Source organism: Oryctolagus cuniculus, chromosome 5 (genome assembly GCF_964237555.1).
Source record: "Oryctolagus cuniculus chromosome 5, mOryCun1.1, whole genome shotgun sequence".
Classification (NCBI taxonomy): Eukaryota; Metazoa; Chordata; class Mammalia; order Lagomorpha; family Leporidae; genus Oryctolagus; species Oryctolagus cuniculus.
In genome coordinates, this window is record NC_091436.1 from 39,562,653 (window position 1) to 39,584,785 (window position 22,133).

Sequence of the window (22,133 nt, forward strand, 5' to 3'; positions counted from 1 at the left end):
AACTATGTGAATCAATTTGTTTCCCATTTTCTGCCTCATGGAAATTAAAAAGCGTGGTTACTGTGAACCCACATATTACTTTAACTTGTGAAACATGTACATTTCAGCCTGTACAGTGTGGTTTATTTATTACTGAACAAGTGAAGAGACTGTAAGTCGGCAAAGATCTAGATCTTTAATCATTATTTGGGTTGCAGCTGGGCAAAATCCCCCTTTACCTTACACTGTCTCATGAGAGTTGTCAGTGCTCATGGCTGCTAAGAGATGGGCGTGACCCCAACAGACTAAAGATGAGGGAGGGAAAATAGGAGATAAATAAAGGAAGATGATGAAAAGGATGTCCAGGACAGAAAGGGGTGGTAGGAAACTGGGGGAAAGGAAGAGTTTCTAAGGGACTACCACCAACAGTCGTCTTACAGAAGGATTGCAATAGTTTCACACTTCAGAGGGCTATAGAAAAGACATGGGTGAATACGGGGTGAGGCATTAATCATTTTCCCACAAATGTCGTTCAAAAGACAAAATCATCTTCTCTAAAAATATGTTACTTTCCCTCTGGATCTTTCTAGATTTTTCATTTGGCCAAAACTGGTGCACATTTCTCCATTAGTATGTATCAGTTTTGCATAGGAACCCCTTGTCTAGTGTGTCCTCCTTTTATATTAAAATTGTAGAATTTTAAAAGACACTTTATTTGCTTTTTTTTTTTTTTAAAGATTTATTTATTCATTTGAAAGGCAGAGTTACAGAGAGGCAGAGAGAGAGAGTGAAGTCTTCCATCTGTTGATTGACTCCTCAGATGACCGCAACAGCCGGTGCTGGGCTGATCCAAAGCCAGGAGCCAGGAGTTTCCTCCAGGTCTCCCACACGGGTGCAGGGGCCCAAGAACAGCCATCTTCTACTGCTTTCCCAGGCCATAGCAGAGAGCTGGACTGGAAGTGGAGCAGTGGGGATTTGAACCAGCACCCATATGGGATGTTGGCACTGAAGACAGGGTCTTTATTTGCTATGCTACAGTGCCAGCCCCAAAAGACACTTTTAAATTCATTCAATTCTTCCTCCATTCAGCATTCACTAAAAGCCCAGCATGTGGAAGAAGTAAGATAGATGTAGAAGGAAGGGCAGGCAGTGACAGTAGGACCCTGGGGGAGGGTGTCTGGTAGGTGAGATTTGGAAGATCATTTGGGTGGTGGACCAGGACGCCCCTGTGGCCTACCCAAGTTTAGAACTAGCTCCATGGGCAATGAGGAGCCAGTGAAGTTTTTTAAGCAAAGAGAGGACAGTGCAGGGTGTGATAATAATGTGCAGAATAATTACAGGAGGTGACAAGGAGATAGCCTCAAAGGGCTGTTGTAAGATTGAAGCCAAAATCTAATTATAGGGCCCAGAGGTGGTTGAGGTGATGGGAATAGAAAGGCAGCAGTAGGGAGAGCTCTACAGAAATGGGAATGGAGAGTTGAACAACCATTTGTGGAGTAGGAGGGAGGAAGACATAATAAGCTCTTTTCCAGACTGACTTGTGTCATTGAGAGTTCATTGTAGGTATGAAAAATAATAGAGATGAGCATTTGGCCTAGCGGTTAGGACACTGGAATCCATATCGAGTGTCTAGGCTCAAGTCTTGAATCTGCTGCCAATTCCATTGTCAGTAGTGATGGCTCAGGTAGATGGTTCCTGCCGTCTACTGGGGAACCTGGATTGTGTTCCCCTTGCCTCATGGCCATTGCGAACCTTTGAAGAGTGAACCAGTAGATGATAAATGAATGTCTGTCTGTCTGTCTCTCTCTCCCTCCCTTCCTCCTCTCTCTCTCTCACTATCCCTTTCTCTCTCTCCTCCCTCTCTCTCCTCCCTCTCTCTCCTCCCTCTGTATGTCTCTGCTTTTTAAATAAATAAAAGATTAAACATTTTTAGAGACTTTGAATAAGATGAATAAATTGCTTATTTATGATTGTTACTTTATAGATAGAATGATTCAACTGAGAGTTTGAGGAATTTTAGACAGGTAGACCAATCATGAAGATCAACAAAGAGCTTCAGTTTAGACTAGTAGGTACACAAAAGAGGAGAGGGTTTTTTTTTTTTTTTTTTTTTTTTTATGGAAAAAGGATAGCAGCATCTCTTGCATTCTTTCATGCCTTGAGCTTGTTTATTAATCGACAAAACAAAGCACAGCATGTTGGTAAAAAAGAATGGAATTTGGCCAGAATCCTGTACAAATCCAGCTTTTGGCGCATAGCAACTGTATTATTTAAATCCAGAGGCTTACCTTGGCCCCTTATGTTAATATGTTAATAGAATGATGGAACTGGAAATGTGTATGAATAATTTTAGACATGTGGACTACTAGATCATCCTCATAATAATAACCTTAATTTCCTTCTACTATGTACAGAGTTGGGGTTGTGTGCTTGGCCTAGGGGCTAAGATGCGCACATCCTCTATTGAAGTGCCTGAGTTCTGTATCCAGCTCTTTTCCCAATTCCAGATGCAGACCCTGGGAGGCAGCAGGTGATGGCTCAAGTAGTTGGGTCCCTGCTCCTCCTGGGTCAGGGTTCTGCATTCAGTTCCAGGCTCCTGGCTTTGGTTTGGCCCAGCCCTGGCTGCTGCGTGTATGTGGCTAGTGTACCAGTGGTTGGGATCTTTGTCTCTCAGATACATAAATCATTTTCTTGGAGGTAGATGATAACGATACCTATTTTGTAGGGTAAGAGAGAGGAGTTGAAGGGATATAAAATGAGAATATACTATATATGAGCATGCAATTATATAAATGAATATGTAATACATCTGAAACACTTGTCCCAGAGAGCATGGCAGATAGTACACGCTCAGCAAATGCTATTTCTTTAACCCACAGCAAAAACATGGAACAGTGGTGAAATGTGCCTCTTTTTGACCCTGCAAAGTGTTTTGGTAAAGCAAGAAGCGTATTCGGCATTGACTTTTAAACGAAAGGAAGTGGCATTCGGGGCACACAGGAATTTTTAGGAGGGCACTCTCTACTGGACTCACGAGGTAAAGGCCTCTTCCTGACAGTCTGGCAGCACCGGCTGGTGCAGTGGCTCATTTGGACGCTGAAGAGAAGGAGTTAAGGAATGCCCTTACTCATGTTACATGAAGTAGCAGCAATTATCAGATGGAAACAGGAATTGGGAAGGGGGGAAAACGCTCTGCAGTAACTCATTGTTTCCTAACCAAGACGGTCTGTGCTTACATTAAAAACCGAACACACAATCTGGCAGCTTAATCAGATCGGAATAACTCTGGCGTGAGGGGAGCAGTATCCCAGCAGAGCCCCCAGCTGAACCACAGCCGCCAATCCACTTACAGTCACAGCTTCAAATCCCGGAGCCAGGAAGCTCTCCCTGGGCGAGACCCCGCCCTCCCCGTGTGAATCGCCAGCCTCGGGGGGCGGAGCCGGCCGATGCTAATGAGCGAGTTGCCAGGCAAGGCAGGAACTTCATTCTCCTTCTCTGTGTAAGGATCGCAGAAATTATGCCCCTTCTGTCACCATGAGCTGGCTCTCCAGTTCCCAGGGAGTTGTTCTCACTGCCTACCACCCCAGCGGCAAGGACCAGGCCGTGGGGGACAGCCATGCACAGGGAGGTGAGGAAGCCACCTCGAGGTAAGCCAGAAAACAAAACCCAACCCTCCTACCTGCTCTAGGAAAGAAGTGACAGGGAAGTTGGTGCGGGGAGAAGGGGATTACCACTGCACTTCGCACCTGGCTTCCTGCAACCGCAGAGCTGCTTGGCGGGGTGGGGGGAGGGGGCGCTGGGTGCTGCTCCTCCTTTCCAGGTCCCGGACAGCCCTGTCATTCCCGGTGTGGCTGGATATGGGGATACGGCTGCAGGGCTCTCAGACCATTTGCCTAGCAGGTGCACTTGCAAATGTTGAAAGATCAGATGACCGTGTCTGACACACTTCCTATGAGATGGAATTCTTGAATGGGCTCAGGGCACAGCCACTGGAACTTCTAGTTGGGAAAGTCTGCCAAAAAAAAAGGGGGGGGGGGAGGCTGTTCACTGTGCAAGCTGTTGTTGTTGGAGTGTGTGTGTGTGTGTGTGTGTGTGTGAGAGAGAGAGAGAGAGAGAGAGAGAGAATGTATTTTCTCTCCTCACTGAAAGCAAACCTCCTAGGCAAAAAGCCCAGGACACTGGCCTGTGGCAGTCTGCTTCACATTCTTTTATGTATGTACCCCCCGACCCTGCGCCCCAGCCCTGGCTTTTAAGAAGGAGTTTCTGTCAGGAGGTAGCACTCTGCTGCCAAAGTGAAATGTGGTTAATGTTAAATCATTTTATAGGCAGAAAGGGCAAATGTTCTATAGACCACTGTGGGGCAAAGAGTACCTCTTTCCCTTGCTGTGCACTTTGTTCTGTTATCCAAGGGCTTTCCCCCCTTCTCTCCCCCGAATGACCTTCTTGCTAGCAGAACATTTTTACCTCCAATCTTAGATATAAATAGTCAATATTGGCCTAGAAGATTGCAAAAAAGCAAATGCTAACCTACGCTGAATTAGTTATCAGTAAGCACATTTCCTCCTTGATGCTTAATGTGATAATAAAACCTTCTTTGTTCTTATGTGACTTACGTCTGTGCCTTAAGAGCTGACATAATGCCTTCTTTCATTTGTTGTAAAATCCTCAAGCATGGAGGAGGGAGAAAAATCAAAGGCCTGGCTCTAATACTCTGTGTCGGAAGCCCAGGCTTCATGAACTTTTTTTCAGAGAGCATCCACAGGATGTCTTCCATTAAATGAATTCATGTCCACAGATGCGAAAGAGTGGCTGCCTGCACTTTTGATGTGTTCACGTTTTATTTTCTGTCATTGGAAGTGTTTTCTGGGAGAGAGCGTCCCATGTTGTCCTTCCATTTTCCTATAGAACATCATGTATAAGTAACATTTCGGCAGCAAGCAGACCGCCCTGCCTTAAGTTGGATTGCACATGGCAATCTCCATGGCCAGAATTGGGTACGCTCGGCATGGTCTCCGTGGACTCCAGGCTGAGGTGTCCCAGGGGTCTGAGCAGAATTTTGCATCTTGAGTATGAGTGTGAGTAGACCTTTAGGGACCTGGACTCCAAACTTCTCATTTTCACTTGGAGGACTCCACCCCCAGGGATGGCTTAGGTGGTTGTACCTGTAGTTCTAGGCTTTTGCCGGTGGCTGATAAGAGACTCTTTATCCTGTGTGTGCAGTTCTTGTTGCTTGTTGTGGGTGGCCTATACTTGAGTGGGTTCAGAGAACAAGAGAGAACAGATCATTCTCAACACAGGCAGAAGCGGAACCAAGGAGCACTAAGGTGACACGGTGGGCAAGGCCTGCACAGTGAACACTTTTGGTGGGGTGGCAGCTCCAGGTCTGTTTCTTAGTGCCTCCCACCTGCCTGCTGGCTCCCATATTACATGTCCATAGCAGCCCCAAATTCTCACAATCCCTTTGGAACCTGAAGCTTAGTTATTTTTATTGGTTGAAGGCGAGCCTGATTTGAAAGCTGGAAGAAAGGAAGGAGAGAAGAGGGGCAGTTCTCATTAACTTTGACCCTTAAGCAGAGAATAATTTGTCAGATAAGGGTGATGTTACTTTGGGAGGCAACTTGTTTAGCTTGGAAGGGTTGAGATACTGGAATTGGCATGGGGGTGGGGATGGATGGGTGGAGGAAGGTTTTGAGAGTGTGGTTGGGGCGATGGGGATCACCTATGGTTGGTGAAGGGGGTTGCCCTGGACTTTGGTTCTGGCCAGGTTAGTCACCAGTGGTTTTAGAATTAGGAAGTTGCTCTAGGGTATAAGGTTAATGGTTGATGCCTATTTTAAAAAGCATTCCAATCAGTCAAAACAAAACAGCTGAAACTTTGAAAACAGGACCAAATTAGACTGGATTCCTTGTTGACTGTTCAAAAGTTGCCGGAGAGAGCTCAAATTATTGTCTCTTCTAAGTCCTATGAACTTTGATAAACTATTTAATCATTTAGTTCAGTAGGTAAATTCATGCGCCTATAATGCCATTTAAAATGTATAGCAACTTTTTCATACGATTTAGGGTATTTATAAAAAATATTTGATTTTTAACCTTGCTTTACCAAGTCCTTTTTTAAAAAACTTAGTTGTTTTGCTTCCTTGAAGAATCTGCCAGTCTGCAATTCCCTCCATTCCATCATTCCTCGTTATCAGAGCACATTTGTTGAGATGGCAGATTCATGAATTCCTCCTCCTCCTCCTGGTTGGAGCCTTTAAAGTGTTTGTAGACTCCTGTTTTCATTGTGACTGTAATGTTTTCTCCTCAAAACATCAGGATTTGAAAAATGTGTGTTAACATTAGTTGTTCTGGCTGACTTGTACATGGTCAAATGTTTCCAAAGCAAACTGCTTTTTATGAGTAGCTATATTTATAGGACTTTATTTACTTGTTTTTTCAAGCAGGCTTCTTAATATTTACTTTTGAAAGGAATTTTTCAAAGGATAAGGCACTTTGCCTATTCTTCCTGTTCTTTTTTTACTTTACGTGTTTATTTGAGTGTATTTTCTGATGCTTAACTGAAACTATAGAATTAATTTTTTACCTAGAAACCTTTTATATAAAAGGTATATAATCTTCATGCATTTCATAAATACAAATTTAGGAACATAGTGATACTCCCTACCCTACCCTCCCTCCCACCCTCACTCCCACCCTTCTTCCTCCTCCCTCTCCTATTCCCATTCTTACTGTTTTTTTTACTAAGACCTATTTTACACACATAAGATTAACCCTGCAATAAGTAAAGAGTTCAGCAAATAGTATTAAAAAAAAAAAAACTGTTCCCCAACAGTCGTGACAAGGGCAGTTCAAAGTCATCACATCTCAAAGTTCTCTCTTGACCATCATTTTAAGAAAAACTATTTTAATTGCTATGCCTAGCATGTCCAAAAATATTCTCATATTAATGTGAATAGGTATTTTTTCCATAATCGATCCTTTTCACTCCTTACATAGGTTGAAGGATGAGGTCCTCTTTTTGTCTTCTATAAATGAGTATGTGGGACTCTTGTCTAAGCTTTTGTTGAATCCATTTGCCATTGACATGGGGTAGGCGGAACCAAGAGACATCACACTGTGGTGACATAAACCCTGGGCTCCAGGAACAACAATGCATTTACATCTCAGCTCATTAGTGATGTAGACCTGAAAAAGTTACTTAACTCGCTACCTGTTTTCTGAACTTCATAATAGTACTGGCCTCTTTGGGACGATTTAGTGGGATAGAGTTAGCTTATGGCCATAGGATAGTGACTGGCTCATAGCAACCTGATATTTGCCTTAACACTATGTGAAGCGAAGTGATTATCATATTTTTCAGTATACAGCATATTCTTTTTCATTTCAGATACATTTTCTTAAATGCCATTTTGTCAGACGTTCAGAAACATAGGCATGAACTATGTGGTTAACATTATAATGACATAATAGTTTAGGCCTTTGAAGTCTGAAACACCTTGGAAGTGTTTTTTTGGCCAATAGCGATCTGTACAGTCTGAACTAGTAACAGCCGCCTAAAGCGAGCTTGCCTTGGGGTAAGGATGGGCACAGAGGTTTGCAAACATTGACTTTTATGGTGAGATGGAATGTGGGTGGTTCATTTTGGCAGCCGGACTCAATGCTTCCCTCCTCCACCAGGACCCAGCACTGCCCAGCGTGCCAAATGGAAGAACACCGTCTTCTGCTTGGCCTCGTCCTTGGTTCCATCAGCATAACCAGTCACTCAGTCATCCTACTCAGCAGGGCACCTCCAACAGGTCCTGGAAAATGGAATTGAAAACTTACTGTAGTGCAAAAAAATTTTGAAATCTGTGCATAAAAGGGTCTTCCAAAAAACTTTATGGAAAATGAAGATTATGGAAAAAAACTGGGCCATTCTTAAGTTTTTCATCGTTTTAACTGTAAATTAGTTTTTAAGAGATTCAGTGTACGTTGTAGATAACAATTCTGAGAACGTATTCCCATTCTTCATTTTGAGGGATGTGATGCTTGCCTTTTAATTGCTCACATCTAGGAGCCCTGTCATTTTCATAATTATTTAATTTCTTTAAACTGGTTATTACATTTAGGCCTTTCGAATATAAGGATCTAGAAATTACAACTCCTTCCCCCGCAAAGCGACACACCTGCTGAAAATTTGCTTCGTTTTCCTGAGCATACTTCTTCCTCCTGCTGTACAAGTACATCATGCACCCTCGTCTCTTCTAAGTGGGGCTTGTGCTCATTTAAACGTTTATCTACGTTCTTTTTGTTTTGTTTTGTTTTGAATTCTATTTGTATGTCTGCTTCTTAGAGTGCAATGGACCCACAACAGTTACGCTTGCTAATGGCCCACATGGTAGCTAGGCTTAAATTGTTTTTATTAATTGGGCCAACCAATTTCCCGTCACATGTACATATCAGTCTTATTCACACTTTAGAAAAGCAACCCAAAAGGTGGGCATTTGTGGCACTCAGGTTAAGGTGCCACTTGGGACACCTGGATCCCATGTTGGAATCCCTGGGCTTGAGTCACACCTCTCTGCCTCTGCTTTTTGTTATTGTTGTTTGGTTTGTTTTGTAGCGGGAAGCAGGCTAACCAAAAGAGAAGTGCATGTGATAGACCAGGCAGGCATATCAGGAATGATCTGAGAACCCAGTCTGTATTCAGACTGGCGTTTTTATGAATAAGGGTATAGGTTCTCTGTTTCTCCTCCCTTCTGCCTGTCTGAATGTCACGGGGTGGAGGGCGTCCTGGGCTTGGACTTCTAGAAATTCCTCCCAGAACTTCATAATGGAATTAACATCCCTCTGTGCCTTTGCTTCTGATCTAGCTTCCTGCCAGTGCACCTGGGAGGCAGCAGGTGATACCTCAAGTGCAGAGTCCCTAACATGCATGAGGGAAATATGGATGGAGTTCCTGGCTTTGGCCTGGCCCAGCTATTGTGGGCATTTGGGGAGTGCACCAGTAGATGAAAGATTTCTCTGTGTGTGTTTCTTTCTTTCTTTGTTGCACTAACTTTCAACTAAATGTTGAATAAATATACATAAGAAAAAGAGAAAGACCAACATTCTAGCTGCTGAGGCTGCACCTGGCTGAAGCTCCTGCTCCCAGCTCCCTTTGGCTGCCTTCTCTCAGTGCAGAACAGCGGAGTACAGGGACTTGGGGTTGCTGACCCCAGGAGGGGGTTGGAAGAGGGGAGTGTCGTTACAGCATAATCACCCTTGCTTGATCAGGTAGAAGATGCGCACCAGGCCAGGTGTGACCACACCCCTTCTGAACCCTCCTCTCTAGGTACTTTCTCTTCTGATCCAAACCTTTCATATCATATGAATACTTGGAGATGAAATTGCTGGTTGTAAAACTTGTTTCAGTATGATATTCAGTGGGCTTTTTCAATGATATTCAGTGGGCTTTTTCACTTCTCTTGATAACAGAGAAAAAGAAGCTTCATGCATAGAGTAGGGAGAAAATCAGTTCAGCAGTCAGGAGTCGCTTAGGGCAGGGATGGAAGGGTTGATTTCTGGACTGTTCCAGACAAATTCTTTTGCTTCTGTACTTGTTGCTGTGAGCAGGCCAAGTTTATCCTCTTTGGCAAGGAAGTAAACAGAAACCATGGAGACCTGTGTGGCCAGTTTCTACATCTGGAGTCTTTTCCACACCCGGGTCCACCAAGGATCTGCATTTTTGTGTTGAAAGAGAGTGTGAGATCTCATCACCTTCCTGCATGCATTTGGTCATTGCATTTTGGCTACAAAGAACACTTAAGTTTCTTTTGGGAAAATGAAGTCTTTTTGCAGGGGTCTGGGTCAGAGGGGAGAGGAGGCATCTCCTCTCTTTAGCTTTGGCAAGTGTGCTGTCTCTGGAGACTTGGTTCTTTTCTGCCCTTGGTTTTCTAGGGACATCATCCCTGCCTGAGAGTGATGACCTGCATGGGTGGCCCAACACCATTACTTCTGTCGTGTTCCATCTCACGCTAACTGGCCTGTCTTATTGCCCCATTTCACATTTTTGAAAAGGAATTGGATTTATCCGATTAATCTTTTTGAGCTGGCCATAGTAGATCCCCAGACAGCTTATAATTTGGCCATTTGAGGTCTTTCAGGGGAAGCAGGAGTTGTGATTTGGACAAATTCCTATAGAAAGGATGTGGCATCTTTGTTAGGATGTTTGGGACATGATACTGGTATTGGTTTCTTCATCTATAATTAACATAGTAATACTCTGCCTAGATCATGTGCTCATTTATAAAAATCAAATGTATAGCTTTGCAGAGTGTTCGAAAAATAGATAAGGAACATCATTACTGAATTCAGTGTAATCTCTTAAGTTTGCTCCAGACACTTCATTTAGCCAGAGTGGCCATGCTGAACTTTACATTTTATTTTACTTATTTATTTTTTTGACAGGCAGAGTGGACAGTGAGAGAGAGAGACAGAGAAAGGTCTTCCTTTGCCATTGGTTCACCATCCAATGGCTGCCGCGGCCGGCATGCTGCAGCCGGCACACCGCACTGATCTGAAGGCAGGAGCCAGGTGCTTCTCCTGGTCTCCCATGGGGTGCAGGGCCCAAGCACCTGGGCCATCCTCCACTGCACTCCCTGGCCACAGCAGAGAGCTGGCCTGGAAGAGGGGCAGCTGGGACAGAATCCAGCGCCCCGAACAGGGCTAGAACCCGGTGTGCCAGCGCTGCAAGGCGGAGGATTAGCCTAGTGAGCCACGGCACCAGAGGAACTTTACATTTTATTTGTATTTTACTGTTTAGCTGTATGGTCAGATGTTAGTTCATTGAGGATGGAGACCTTCCTGTTTTTGTGGGGAGGAGAGTCTCCTTACACCTAAACCTTAGTGAGCCTCTGCCCCTCCTCACAGTTGATAAAAGTTTTAATGATTGAACTCGTGGATGAGTGTGAGAGGGAGGCAGTGTGGTGACTGTAGCCAGACAACTAGGTTGACATTGCTGGATCTGTCATTTAGTGGCTGTGTGACCTTGAGCCATTTAATGTCGCAGGTCTTCAGTTTTTTCTTTCCCTTTTTCAAACTGGTTATAATTCCTATCTCAAGTTATTAAAAGGACTGAATGGCTGTGTTGTGGTATAGTGAGTTAAGCCACTGCCTGCAATGCCAATATCTTCAAGTCCCTGCTGTTCCACTTCCAGTCCAGCTACTGTGCCTGGGAAGGCAGAGGGAAGTAGCCTAAGTGTTTGGGTCCTGGCCACCCGCTGTGGGAGACCTGGATGGAGTTCGAGGCTCCTGGCTTCTGCCTGCCCCAGCCCCAGCTATTATGGCTATTTGGAGAGTAAACCAGGTGATAGAAGGTTAAGATTTCTCTCTCTCTAACTTTGACTTTCAAAAAAATAAAACTTAAAAAAAAAAAAAAAAAACAATAAGGTTGAGGCATCCCATGCCTATTCAATTCCTGGCTGCCCTACTTCCGATCCAGCTCCCTGCTAACGCACCTGGGAAAGCAGAAGAAGATGGGGCAAGTACTTGTGCCCTTGGCACCCATCTGAGAGACCCAGATGGAGTTCCTGGCTTCTTCCTGGCCCAGCTCTGGCCATTGTGGTGATTTATGGAATGAATCAGAAGATGGAAGATCTCATTCATTCTCTCTCTCTCTTTTTCTCCATGCCTTCCTCTCTCTGACTCTGCCTTTCAAATGAATACTATTTTTCCTACAAAGATAACATTGAGGGGCAGGTGTTAGGCAGGAGTCAGGCTAAGACTCCTTTTGAAATATCTATATCCCCCACAGAGTGCCTGGGTTATGAGTCCCAGCTTCACTCCTGATTCCAGCTTCCTGCTGATGTGTTCCCTGGGAGGTAGCAGATGATGATTCAAGTACTGAGGTCCCTGCTGCCTACGTCAAAGAAACACATTGAGATCCAGGCTTCGGGCTTAGACCTGGCCTAGCCTACCTCTAACAGACATTTGGAGAGTGAAGTAGCAGATGGAAGCACACACGCTCTCTTCTCTACTTTCTCCTTCTCTTTCAAATAAGATTAAAAAAAAAAAAAAAGGCAGCAAATTGACTGTAACTTATTTGAATACCTGAAGGTGAAAGTACTGGCAGGGGCGGGCACTGTGGTACAGTGGGTTAACGCCCTGGCATGAAGCACCAGCATCCTATATGGGTGCCAGTTCAAGTCTTGGCTGCTCCATTTCCGATCCAGCTCTCTGCTATGGCCTGGGAAAGCAGTGGAAGATGGCCCAAGTCCTTGGGCCCCTGTGCCCACGTGGGAGACCCAGAAGAAGCTTCCAGCTCCTGGCTTCAGATCTGCGCAGCTCCGGCCATTATGGCCAATTAGGGGGTGAACCAGCGAATGGAAGACCTCTCTCTCCCTCTCTCCCTCTCTCCCTCTCTCCCTCTCTCCCTCTCTCCCTCTCTCCCTCTCTCTCTCTCTCTCTCTCTCTCTCTGCCTCTCCTCTCTGTGTAACTCTGACTTTCAAACAAATAAATAAATCTTTGAAAAAAAAAAAAGTGTACTGGCATATCACTGCAGAGAAATTGAGAAAAGGTTGATTTTAATACTTTTTTAACCCTCAAAATACATTTATATGCTTTATGAACATATACACTTTATGTCGATCTAAAAACCAAGAAGTAGTATTTCATAGAGCAGAATTAGGCTGAGGATGGTGTATCTGTGATACAGTTGTGGGGGATTTCTTCCCCTACCCATTTCCTTTTGAGCCCTGTGCCCTATCCCCCTTGCCATTTAATGCAAAAGAAAATGAGAACTGTATTGTTGGTTTTTTTTCTTCATCTATATCATACATAATATATTTACTTTAAAAGTCTGCTACACACTAGGCAGAAAACCCTGTCTTTCTAGCCAGTTCCTTCCATACCCTTCCCTGTACTTGAATCTCAAGTTCCTATAAACTTCGTAGTTCCTACTTAGAAGTGGTTAACAGGAGCAGGCTGCTTTTCTTGCACCTCTAAGACTCTGGGGACTCTTTTGGTGGAAATGAAGGTAAATGGAGGAAGGGAGAATTGGAGGGTGGGTGAGCTGGAGGGAGAGTAGACATGTATGCTAAATGGAAATGCAGTAGGAAAAATAGCATTAGGCTATCTAAGTTTCATAGAGCTGTGGCTCCCCCAATTCTGCTATATTCCATATTCCATGTTTTGATAACATTGTTGCTATGGAAAATGTGTTCTGAGTTCTCAGTAGCAGGTTTAGAATCAATTGTTCAAGCTGAAATGAAATGTTCAATTACGGGGGTGGGGGGGGGTACCATTCACTGTTTCTTTGTCATTCAGGACCTTTGTGAAGTGGGAAGCGGAAGTGCTTGTGTTTGGCTGCCTCCGGGTTTATCTTCCTCTAGGGCCATGTCCTTACTCCAGTGAATGCATCATCTTCATGTGTCCTAAACCTGTGCCAGTCTTTGACCACAGATTATGCACTTGTCCACCTTTGTCATTTATTTTAAAAGGGTTGGGAAGGGGAGGACATTGACATACCCTAGTTGAAGGAGAAGGAGATGAGAACTGATCTAATTTATGAAGTGAGAAATGCTTGAACACCATGCTGCCGTACAGCTAGAAATGTGCAGAGAAATTGGAGGATTCACACTCATAAGAATTCTGAAATTTGGGTGGTTTGGTGTTAGAAGTCTGGTTTGTCTCTGAATGCCAGTGACTATGAGATACCATTTATATCCCAGGAAGATCTTAGGAATTCTATATTATTGAGCACCATAAAGTTAAAATATCCCCTAGGAAGAGATTTGAGTAACTAAGAAATGCTTGAAAGATATGTGAATGTGGAATATCTTAAATCTGAAATGATAAAACCATTTTCCTGTGTGTTTTAACTAAATGACAGTGAAGGTCCTGACTAGGGACAGATGATAAGCCTACGGAAACATATATAAGAATTGCAACTCTGAGGAAGCTTAACATGAAATTCACCTGGGTTCTGCGACAACTCTTGCACTATCATATTTAGGAAGCTGTGAGTGACTCGAGTTCCTCTTTTGAGGTATCAAACTTTTAAGAGAATTTGTTAAGTAATTGAGATAGGGTTTGAGTAAGAAAACATAAGCTGGCAACTGAAAGTTGCAAAGCACTTAGGCTATTTATAGTTGGTTTACAAACATGTAACTTGACCAGCTTATTCTATAATTAATGTTTTTACTAGAGTTACTAAGTGTGTCTGTCCATTTCTCTCTGCCTGAATAATACCGTCAAAGCTGCTTATCTGATGGAAGTTATTTGGATAAAAATAAAAATAAAGGTGTGTAGTGTCTCTCTTCCTTAAGGTTAAATCAGGGACTTCCAGTTTTTTAATTTATTTTTGAAAATCATAAATTTCAGATTTAAGTTCTTAAGATTTATAGAATTTAAAAATTATATTTAAGAATTATTCTGTGTGACACAAGGCCATCACACTGGATATATTTAGGTAATTGTATAATTGCATTACTGTATTATTCCTCACTGCTGTAGAGCAAGGATTATATTCCCAGGAATCAATAGAGGCCCGGCAGGTAACATAATAAATGAATGAAGTGGATGCCTGGAAAGTGCAGGCCTCAGAAAAATGTAGATTCTGGTAGAAAATGTTGGGTTGAATTTTTAAAATGCAGAGTATATGTCCCCCCACCCACCCCATCCCCAGTATAATGTCTGTGTGTTGGGTCTGACCAGGTTCTACCCTTTTGTGACCTGTGGCCTGAAGCCCTAGGTGGGGGGTTTCAGTAATCTGTTCTGTGGAACACAGTAATCTAAAGCTGGTTACAAGTAAGGCTGCTCTCAGGATGATGCTGGAGGATCATAGTCAAGTTCTCTCTTGGGGGGTTATCAAGCTTCAGACACTTCTTCCTGTGCACATTTGACATTGGGGCTGGCTGGTTCTCTCTCTCTCTCTCTCTCTCTCTCTCTCTCTCTCTCTCTGCAGCTTCTCCACATGGCTAGCTCGGGCATCCTCAGTGCATGGTGGTACTGAGGTAGTCAGACTTCTGACCCTCTTCCTGGCTTACCCCAGAGTGAACATTCCAAGAAGTCTATGTGGAACCTACCAGGCTTCCGAGGGTCCGGCCCCAGGAGTTACTCACTTGCCAGCATTCTATTGGCCAGTTGGCCGTGGGCCCGCCCAGATTCAAGAGCATAGACCCCTGTCAGTGGGGCAGGGACTTGCAAACAGGGAGGCCAAGGAATGGACAGTGGCCGTCTTTGGTGACGAGCTACTTGTTGTCGCCAGTCTCTCTGGATCTGGCTTCGTTTGCCTTTTCTAGTCTTCTGCTCTGTCTCCAGGAAGTTGACTTTAAAATTCTCCATTAGTGTCTACACATCTTGGATGCGTGTATCCCTCATCATTTCTGTTGGGGGATTTTTCTGTTCATGAAGAACATAAATATCCAGAGCAGGAGCTTGATATTAATTTTTCTTTATCCTGAGTCCTAGATGGGATCAGTGCCCTGTGTGTAATAGGACTCTTCTCTATTTGTGAAATGATTGCTACTTTTGAAAGGATTGGATTTTTATTGTTTATAGGGCAATTTATTATACTGTCTTTTTATCTGCCTCCCCAAAATTACACTTGCTTCTCAAAAATGTTTTGCAAAACAGTATCTAAATTTAAAAATTGATTTTAGACACAAGCGCCAGTTTGAGTTTGCATAGAGTGCTGAGAAGTAGGATACCCTTTGAAAAACATGATTGGGTCTAGCACACAAGAGGTTCCTACATGCAAACTTGCTCTTATTCTTCGTGGTAATAATAAATCAAGGAATTCCCTCTGTTTGCGGGCAGCCACGTTGCCAAAGGCTCTTGCTGTTTACATCCAGTGATGTTTACCTGAGGGACTATTGGATGTAGATGTAGTATTTTGGAGTACATAATATTTCCGACATAGCATAGTACATATGGAAAACATCCCAGAGGCTAAATAAAAATTAATTACCAGTATTTGAGTTGCTTGATTTTTCGACTCCCTGTACAGCAGTTAGAGTTAACAGTCATCCAGTATCTGTTATCATTGAGCCTTAATAGCATTGCTGAAAGATTTCCTTTCTCTCTTGTTTAGAAATTTTGCTTTATTGTATTTGTTATTAACCTCTATTTGCTTCTTGTCACACTTCCTTCAAAGACAGGAACCAGATAATTAATCAAGAGACTCTCTGGGTTCTGGTTAGAGTGCTATTCCTTTAAATAAGGATACCAAAAAAAAAAAAAAAAAAAACAAACAAACAAACAAAAAAACTATTCTAAGATTAGAAGACGTTTGTTTTTTTAAAAAAGAGATTGTATCTTCATGTTGGGACTGTCATTGTCTTGGTGGGAAGTTAACACATAAATTAAAAATTCTTTGTCTATAGAAAGGGTGGTGATGCTTTGGCAGGTCAGTTAATCCATAGGACTTCGTGTCCTTTGGAAAAATAAATTTTTGCCAATTTTCTCATTCCCTGTGCTGTAGATTGGAAGTCTTTGTCATGTCCATTTTATAGGTCAAGGAAAGAGACTGATCCTGTTTTGAGCTTAGTTTGATGCCTGAAGCTTACAGGGAAAGGCCAGGCCATGGGCTCTGAAAATGAAAGACCCATTCAATAGCTATTTCCACATCTCAGGAGAGACTAATACTTTGTTAATCTGCTTAGAGAAAAATTTCTTCCACAAATTAGTGTCAGATCCCTATTTCTCAAACTGTGTGTGGAAAATTGTTAATAGGTGTTCCATTAGAAAGGGTTTTGTAGTTTGGTGTAAACAAGCCCCAGGAATTCTTGTACCATTTAACATTCTAGTGAATATTTTTGATCTCTAAAAGATAGATACAGAGATTTGGTGGCAGGATAGCATAATCCAAGTTTATTTGACCTGGAAGCCCTCAGGTTTTTGTATAATACTTGTTACTAGTGTTCTAGGGAACACAATTTGTAAACTCTCCCAAATATTTGTCTCTTTATATGTGATGTTTTTGAATTAGTAAGATACTTTGTAATAGTAGGAGTAAGTTTAAAATTTTTTTTAATTTAAAACAGTTTCTGAAAGACATGCAAAAATTGTACATATTTACACTGTGTCATGTTTTGCTACATGTGTATATTGTGTACTATCCAGTCAGGGTAAATGTAGCTATCTCCTCAATTAACATCTCTTTATGGTGAAAATATCCAAAGTCCTATCTTACAGTTTTTTAGTCAAGAGAAATATGCAGTATATTATCTATAGTCACCTTACTGTACAATAGAACCCCAGAAGTTCTTAGTTCTATCTAGCTATGATTTAGTACTGTAGTAGTCATTTTTGTAATAGTAGTAATATTTTTAAACTGCCCTTCTGCTGGGCTCCATACATTTTATAGATATGCCCAGACCCTGCAGATTCTCCTCTTGGTGAACTTGTTTCCATAATAGAAATGTTTCTTGCTTATTAATATCCAAGTTTCATAGAACACCAGCCTTTTAATAAAACAATTTTACCTTCTGTTTCTATAGGGAAAAAATGTATTTATGGCCACGAAGCCGGTATGAAGTTTTAATCACAAACATGGAGGAAATACTCCAAGTGACATTTTTAGTATAGTGAGACGTGTTGAAAGACAATGTCAGCAAAGAAGTCAAGTGCCATGTCACTGCCTAGAGCAGCACATAATCTTTCTAATTATTTCTTGGAGTTCTGTTGTGTGTTAAGTTTTAGAAAACTGACTTGTGTCCTGGACCAATGTGTTATGTGTTTTTCCATTTGGAAAGCAAGGATGATCTCAGTGTTTGCTTGCAGATCATTGTTTATCAGAGAAGGATCACTGCTGACGAACTGGAGGACAGCTCAGCCAGATGGATGGTATTAGCCCCATGGGTCAGATGAAAACAGACGTTCTGGGAGGTAGAGCAACTTGCCTGAGTTCAGACTTCCAGGGCGCGGCAGGCTGGAATTTGGACCTGGGCAATGTGTTGTCAGGGTCTTTACTATTCATGCTATTCATGGGAATAACATTGTTTCCAGTGTTTATCAACTGATTCGGATTTCTGGAAGTATATACAGAGCTAACTGAAGTACAATGAGATGTCTGCATTCAGATAGTTGGTGTTCATTTTTGGAATGAAAAACTCTTCTTATTTCCTTTGGTTCTTAGAGAAGGTTATGCCATTGGGATTCTGGGTAATTCACAGGTAGTAAAATAGGTACTTTGGGAAATCACTTGTTTGCTTTCAGGCACCTAGATACCATTTACTGCAACAAAATAGTAAATCGTTTTATAAAATTCAACCATTTTATGTAACCTTCAAGTGTCTCCTGTGTTTTGTGGTCAACCGTCCATGTGACCGGGTTAAATTATACCATAGAGGAAGAGAAAAGCAAATATTTATTGAGTACTCTGTAGGTTGCAAGTACTTTAAAATGGAATTTGTTTAATCCCCATGAGGTGAGAATTATTATCCTTGTCTTAAAAAAGATGAAACTCGAGGTGTCCAGGATGACTGGTGCCAGATCACAGTTTGTACATCACTGTGTATGTACAAGCGCGCAGCTAACCTTGGTCATGTTCATTCTGCTGAGAGGTGAAGAGTAAGTAGAGCTCTAATTTTTCTCCATTGAAAGCCAGTGTATCTGAATGTGGGCCTCCATTCACAGGGGGATGTCTTCCATGGCAAGCCTTGATCTTGGTCTTCCAAAGCAGCAGTCTGGGGGTGCTCTGGGAGCCCACAGGGATGTCAGGGTTCCTGGAGATAGAGCAGAAGAGAGAACTCTGGGGAGGAAAGCTCTCTTCTCTCTCCCTCAGTAAGCATTTGTGACCTGGAAGCTCTCTTCAAATGCATTGAAAAATCTCCCGGAACCAACCCCACACAGTAACAAGAAATGCCCGTCAAACATCTCCACCCCTACCACCATCACTGCCCTTCGTGGTTATATTTTTCTTTAAAAGCTAAACAAGCAGATTTTCCTTGTTCGTCTGAGAAGCAGGAGCGCAAGACTGCTGTGAATCTGTGCTGTCTGCAAGTCTTCCCCGGCAATCTTGTCGACGGATTCATTACCCTTCCTTTTTGCTTGAGAACTTTCCGCTGGAATCCAAACGAGCAGTTCTCTTTGGCTGTGAAACTGTGGAATTCTTACAGTTGCCAATGAACAGCTCCTTTTCACTTAGTAAAGTCATTCAGATACTTCAGGGGGCCGCAAGGATATAAAGTCTTGGCCTACCACAGACCCAAAGGTCTCAAAATAAAATGACTTGCTCAGTGTTTCAGAAGCACTTTTGACGAAATTAGTGAAAGCATCTAAGGAGGTGGTGAGTGAGGGCTGGCTGGCTGGAGAGCGCTGGAACTGTCTGTGGCCCTGGGTCCATCTCACAGCATTTAGATGTTCTCAGTTTGGAGATACTGACCAAGTGATTGATTGACCACAGGTCTTTCAAGGGGCTTCCCCACTTATAGGCAAAGTAATTTGAAATTTGACAGAAGGCTGAACGTACGGGGACTAACTTATTCTTGGTCCCAAACCTAGACCTGTTTTATAAATAGTGAGTTTCCAGGCCAAGGTGTCCCTGTGTGACACGTTCCCATAAATGTCCTGCTGCCACAAACTGCGAATCTTAGCAAAAATAGAATTCTCTGTCCGCTTAAACTATTTCTGCTTTCCCAGCATGCCATCCGGTGCTGCCTACACCAGGTAGAGTGGTGGGGGTGATGTCTCCGTGCTTATGCATTTGTCTGCTAAAATCCTCCATCATATACCATTTTTCCATACTGAGCCATGCGGTTGGCATAGAAGGATCTTCTCCAGCTGCCAAGTTGGCAACAGCAGTGCAGGGAGGACCAGGAGGACGAAGGGGAGCCCCAGGCATGCCATGATGCGATAGTCTAGAGAAAAGGGCCTGCACAGGCAGACCTGCGCCCTGGACAGCCTGCCTCTGCAGGGAGAAGGAAGGAAGGAAGGAAGCATGCATTTGGTAAAGAAGAAAACATTTCACAATGTGAAAACAAAACTGACAGAAATGCCCTGGCTACCGTGCCCTTGTCTTAGGCCAGTGGGTGCAGAGATCTTGGCTAAGGCAAGAGGACATCTCTGGGCTGTAGGGTCAAGAACAGGGGAAAAAAAAAATTGGGCAGGGGCCTGGAAGAGGAAACAAGTATGGAAGGAAGGGGCTGTAGTTTTGCCTCTCTGCAGAGGTGCTGGCCGTGTCAACACTAAGGAGGCCCCCCGCCAGGCCAAGGTGGTCACAAGAAGAGGTTGCACCTGAAGTGCTCCTAGCAGTGGAGAATTGGAGAAACAGTTGCTGGTTGGCCAGGCGTAGGGGCAGCAGGTGCATGAGCCAAGCATTTCCCAGAGCTCACGGCTGCAGGGAAGTGGACCTGTAGGCCTGGAGCAGCCTTTTGGGCACCGGAAAGCTTTCCGTGGGTGGAAGAGACTCCTGCAATTACGTGGGTGGGGGATCAGCCAGAGACCTTTCGTCTGTTGCCAATGTGAGGTGGTTCCCACCCCCTTGTTTATGCTTCCTGGATAGGTGGCCAGGAAAGTACCTATTCAGGTGTACTTTTTTTTTTTCTTTTCATTTTTTACTTGATAGCACTGAAGGAAAAAAAAAAAAAAACACTCTTATAAAATTTTGTTCTGTGTAATCTTGTCCAGTAAGTTTTAATGCTTGGAGAGGACTAGTCTTCCAATTTCCAACTAGAAGCATTATAATCTGAGCAACTTCAAAGGGTAAATTTCATTAGGAAAAATGAGCTTAATCTGCAAAATGTGAAAGGACACAGAATTCCTTTTAGCTTGAGCTAGATCTTTCCACGGAGCTAGTAACAGCAAGGGATCTGCATGGTTCTGTGTCTCCCCACTCCCAATTCCTATATCCGTGTGTTTTAAGTGGAGTTCCTCAGGCTCCTAAGGGCTCCAAGGTGATAAGAGCCAGGGCCAAAGTCTGCATCATCCTTTATCGAGGATTGGAGTTAGTGAAAGTGTGTTAGTGTATTTATGTTGAAGGTGACCGTTCACTTGCCTCACATGTACAAATTGCATCTCTTCTCATCATATTTTCATTAGTGGGCTAAATGAATGATTCCCTTATTGTGAGGATTTTGTGCACTAATATAACATGCCTTGAACTACTCTGCAAATTTAGCCCAATATGGAAACTATCAAGATATAAAACAGTTGTTACATGATATTTTTGCAATTAACTAGCATCTTTTTTTTTTTTACTTAACTCTAGTTTGTAGTGAATAAATGATGATGGCAGTGAAGTGAATTTACAACTTAAGAGATTTAGAGAAAACCTTAATATTGTAAAAGTCTATAAAATTTGATTCCTGATGAATCTTCTGCATTGTGACATATGTTAAGCTTGTGGAATGATAGCATGAAATCTTTTCCCTCATTTCAAGAAGAATATGAATGCTATAGATCTGCATAACACTGTGTTACTTGAATGTATCCTCTGTGCTCTAATATTTTCAAAGTGAATATTCATACTGTTTAATATTTCATTGGCTTTACATTTTGGGGAAAAATAAGGAAAATATTATTTGAAAGTGAACCTTAGTTAAATTTTCTAAAAGTGTACTTGTGATTAATGTAAACAGTCAGCTGTTTCTTGACTATCTGAATTGTTGACATATTTTATTATATTTGGAACATGCATCATTTTGCATTTGGAAAATTTCTGTGTTATGTATAATGATAGATGACTTGAAATGAGATAAAAATCTACCACTTTTGTTTAAGCCACATCAGATATATGTGTTCTAATTAAAGTAGAACATATGTAGGAATATGTCTAATCATGTATTTCATTAGGCAGTGATTTTATCCATTTGCTCACTGTATCACGTTAGGCACTGTGCATATATGAAGATAGTATTATGAATAAGTCCTTGGTGCATTTTAAATTATAATTTCCATTCAGATTGTTACACATATTTACATGAGCTGGTTTTGTAGTAAATAAAATGTTCTGAATGAACAGTTAGCCAAAGCACTTGTATCTCTTCTCATTATTGACATTAGACTTATTACTTAAATTTATGGAATTAATTACAGCAGAACTGAATCAACTTCCCTTTAGAATTAGGTAACAAGTTGACTTCTGCAGTCAAGCCTCTGTCATTTTGGAATTTAGAATACAAATTTGAAGCCTGGGATAGGAGTGAGGGAGGTATAGACAGAATTGTTTTTCTAAGGATGCTGTTTTCCAAGGT

At 42.5% G+C, this 22,133-nt stretch overlaps 1 protein-coding gene across 2 annotated transcripts in view; it reads left to right on the top strand.

The window, feature by feature from the left end:
• Nucleotides 1-22,133, top strand: part of ARHGAP18 (Rho GTPase activating protein 18) — a 189,855-nt gene that overhangs the window by 55,061 nt on the left and 112,661 nt on the right. Inside the window, exon 1 of one of the 2 annotated variants that reach the window (XM_002714727.5) lies at nt 3,252-3,626. The exons of the other annotated variant lie outside the window; for it this stretch is intronic. Within the exon in view, the coding sequence (XP_002714773.1) occupies nt 3,514-3,626 (113 nt within the window). The 5' untranslated portion in view covers nt 3,252-3,513. Of the gene's footprint in view, nt 1-3,251; nt 3,627-22,133 lie in introns of those variants that run through there. 2 annotated transcript variants of the gene reach the window in all.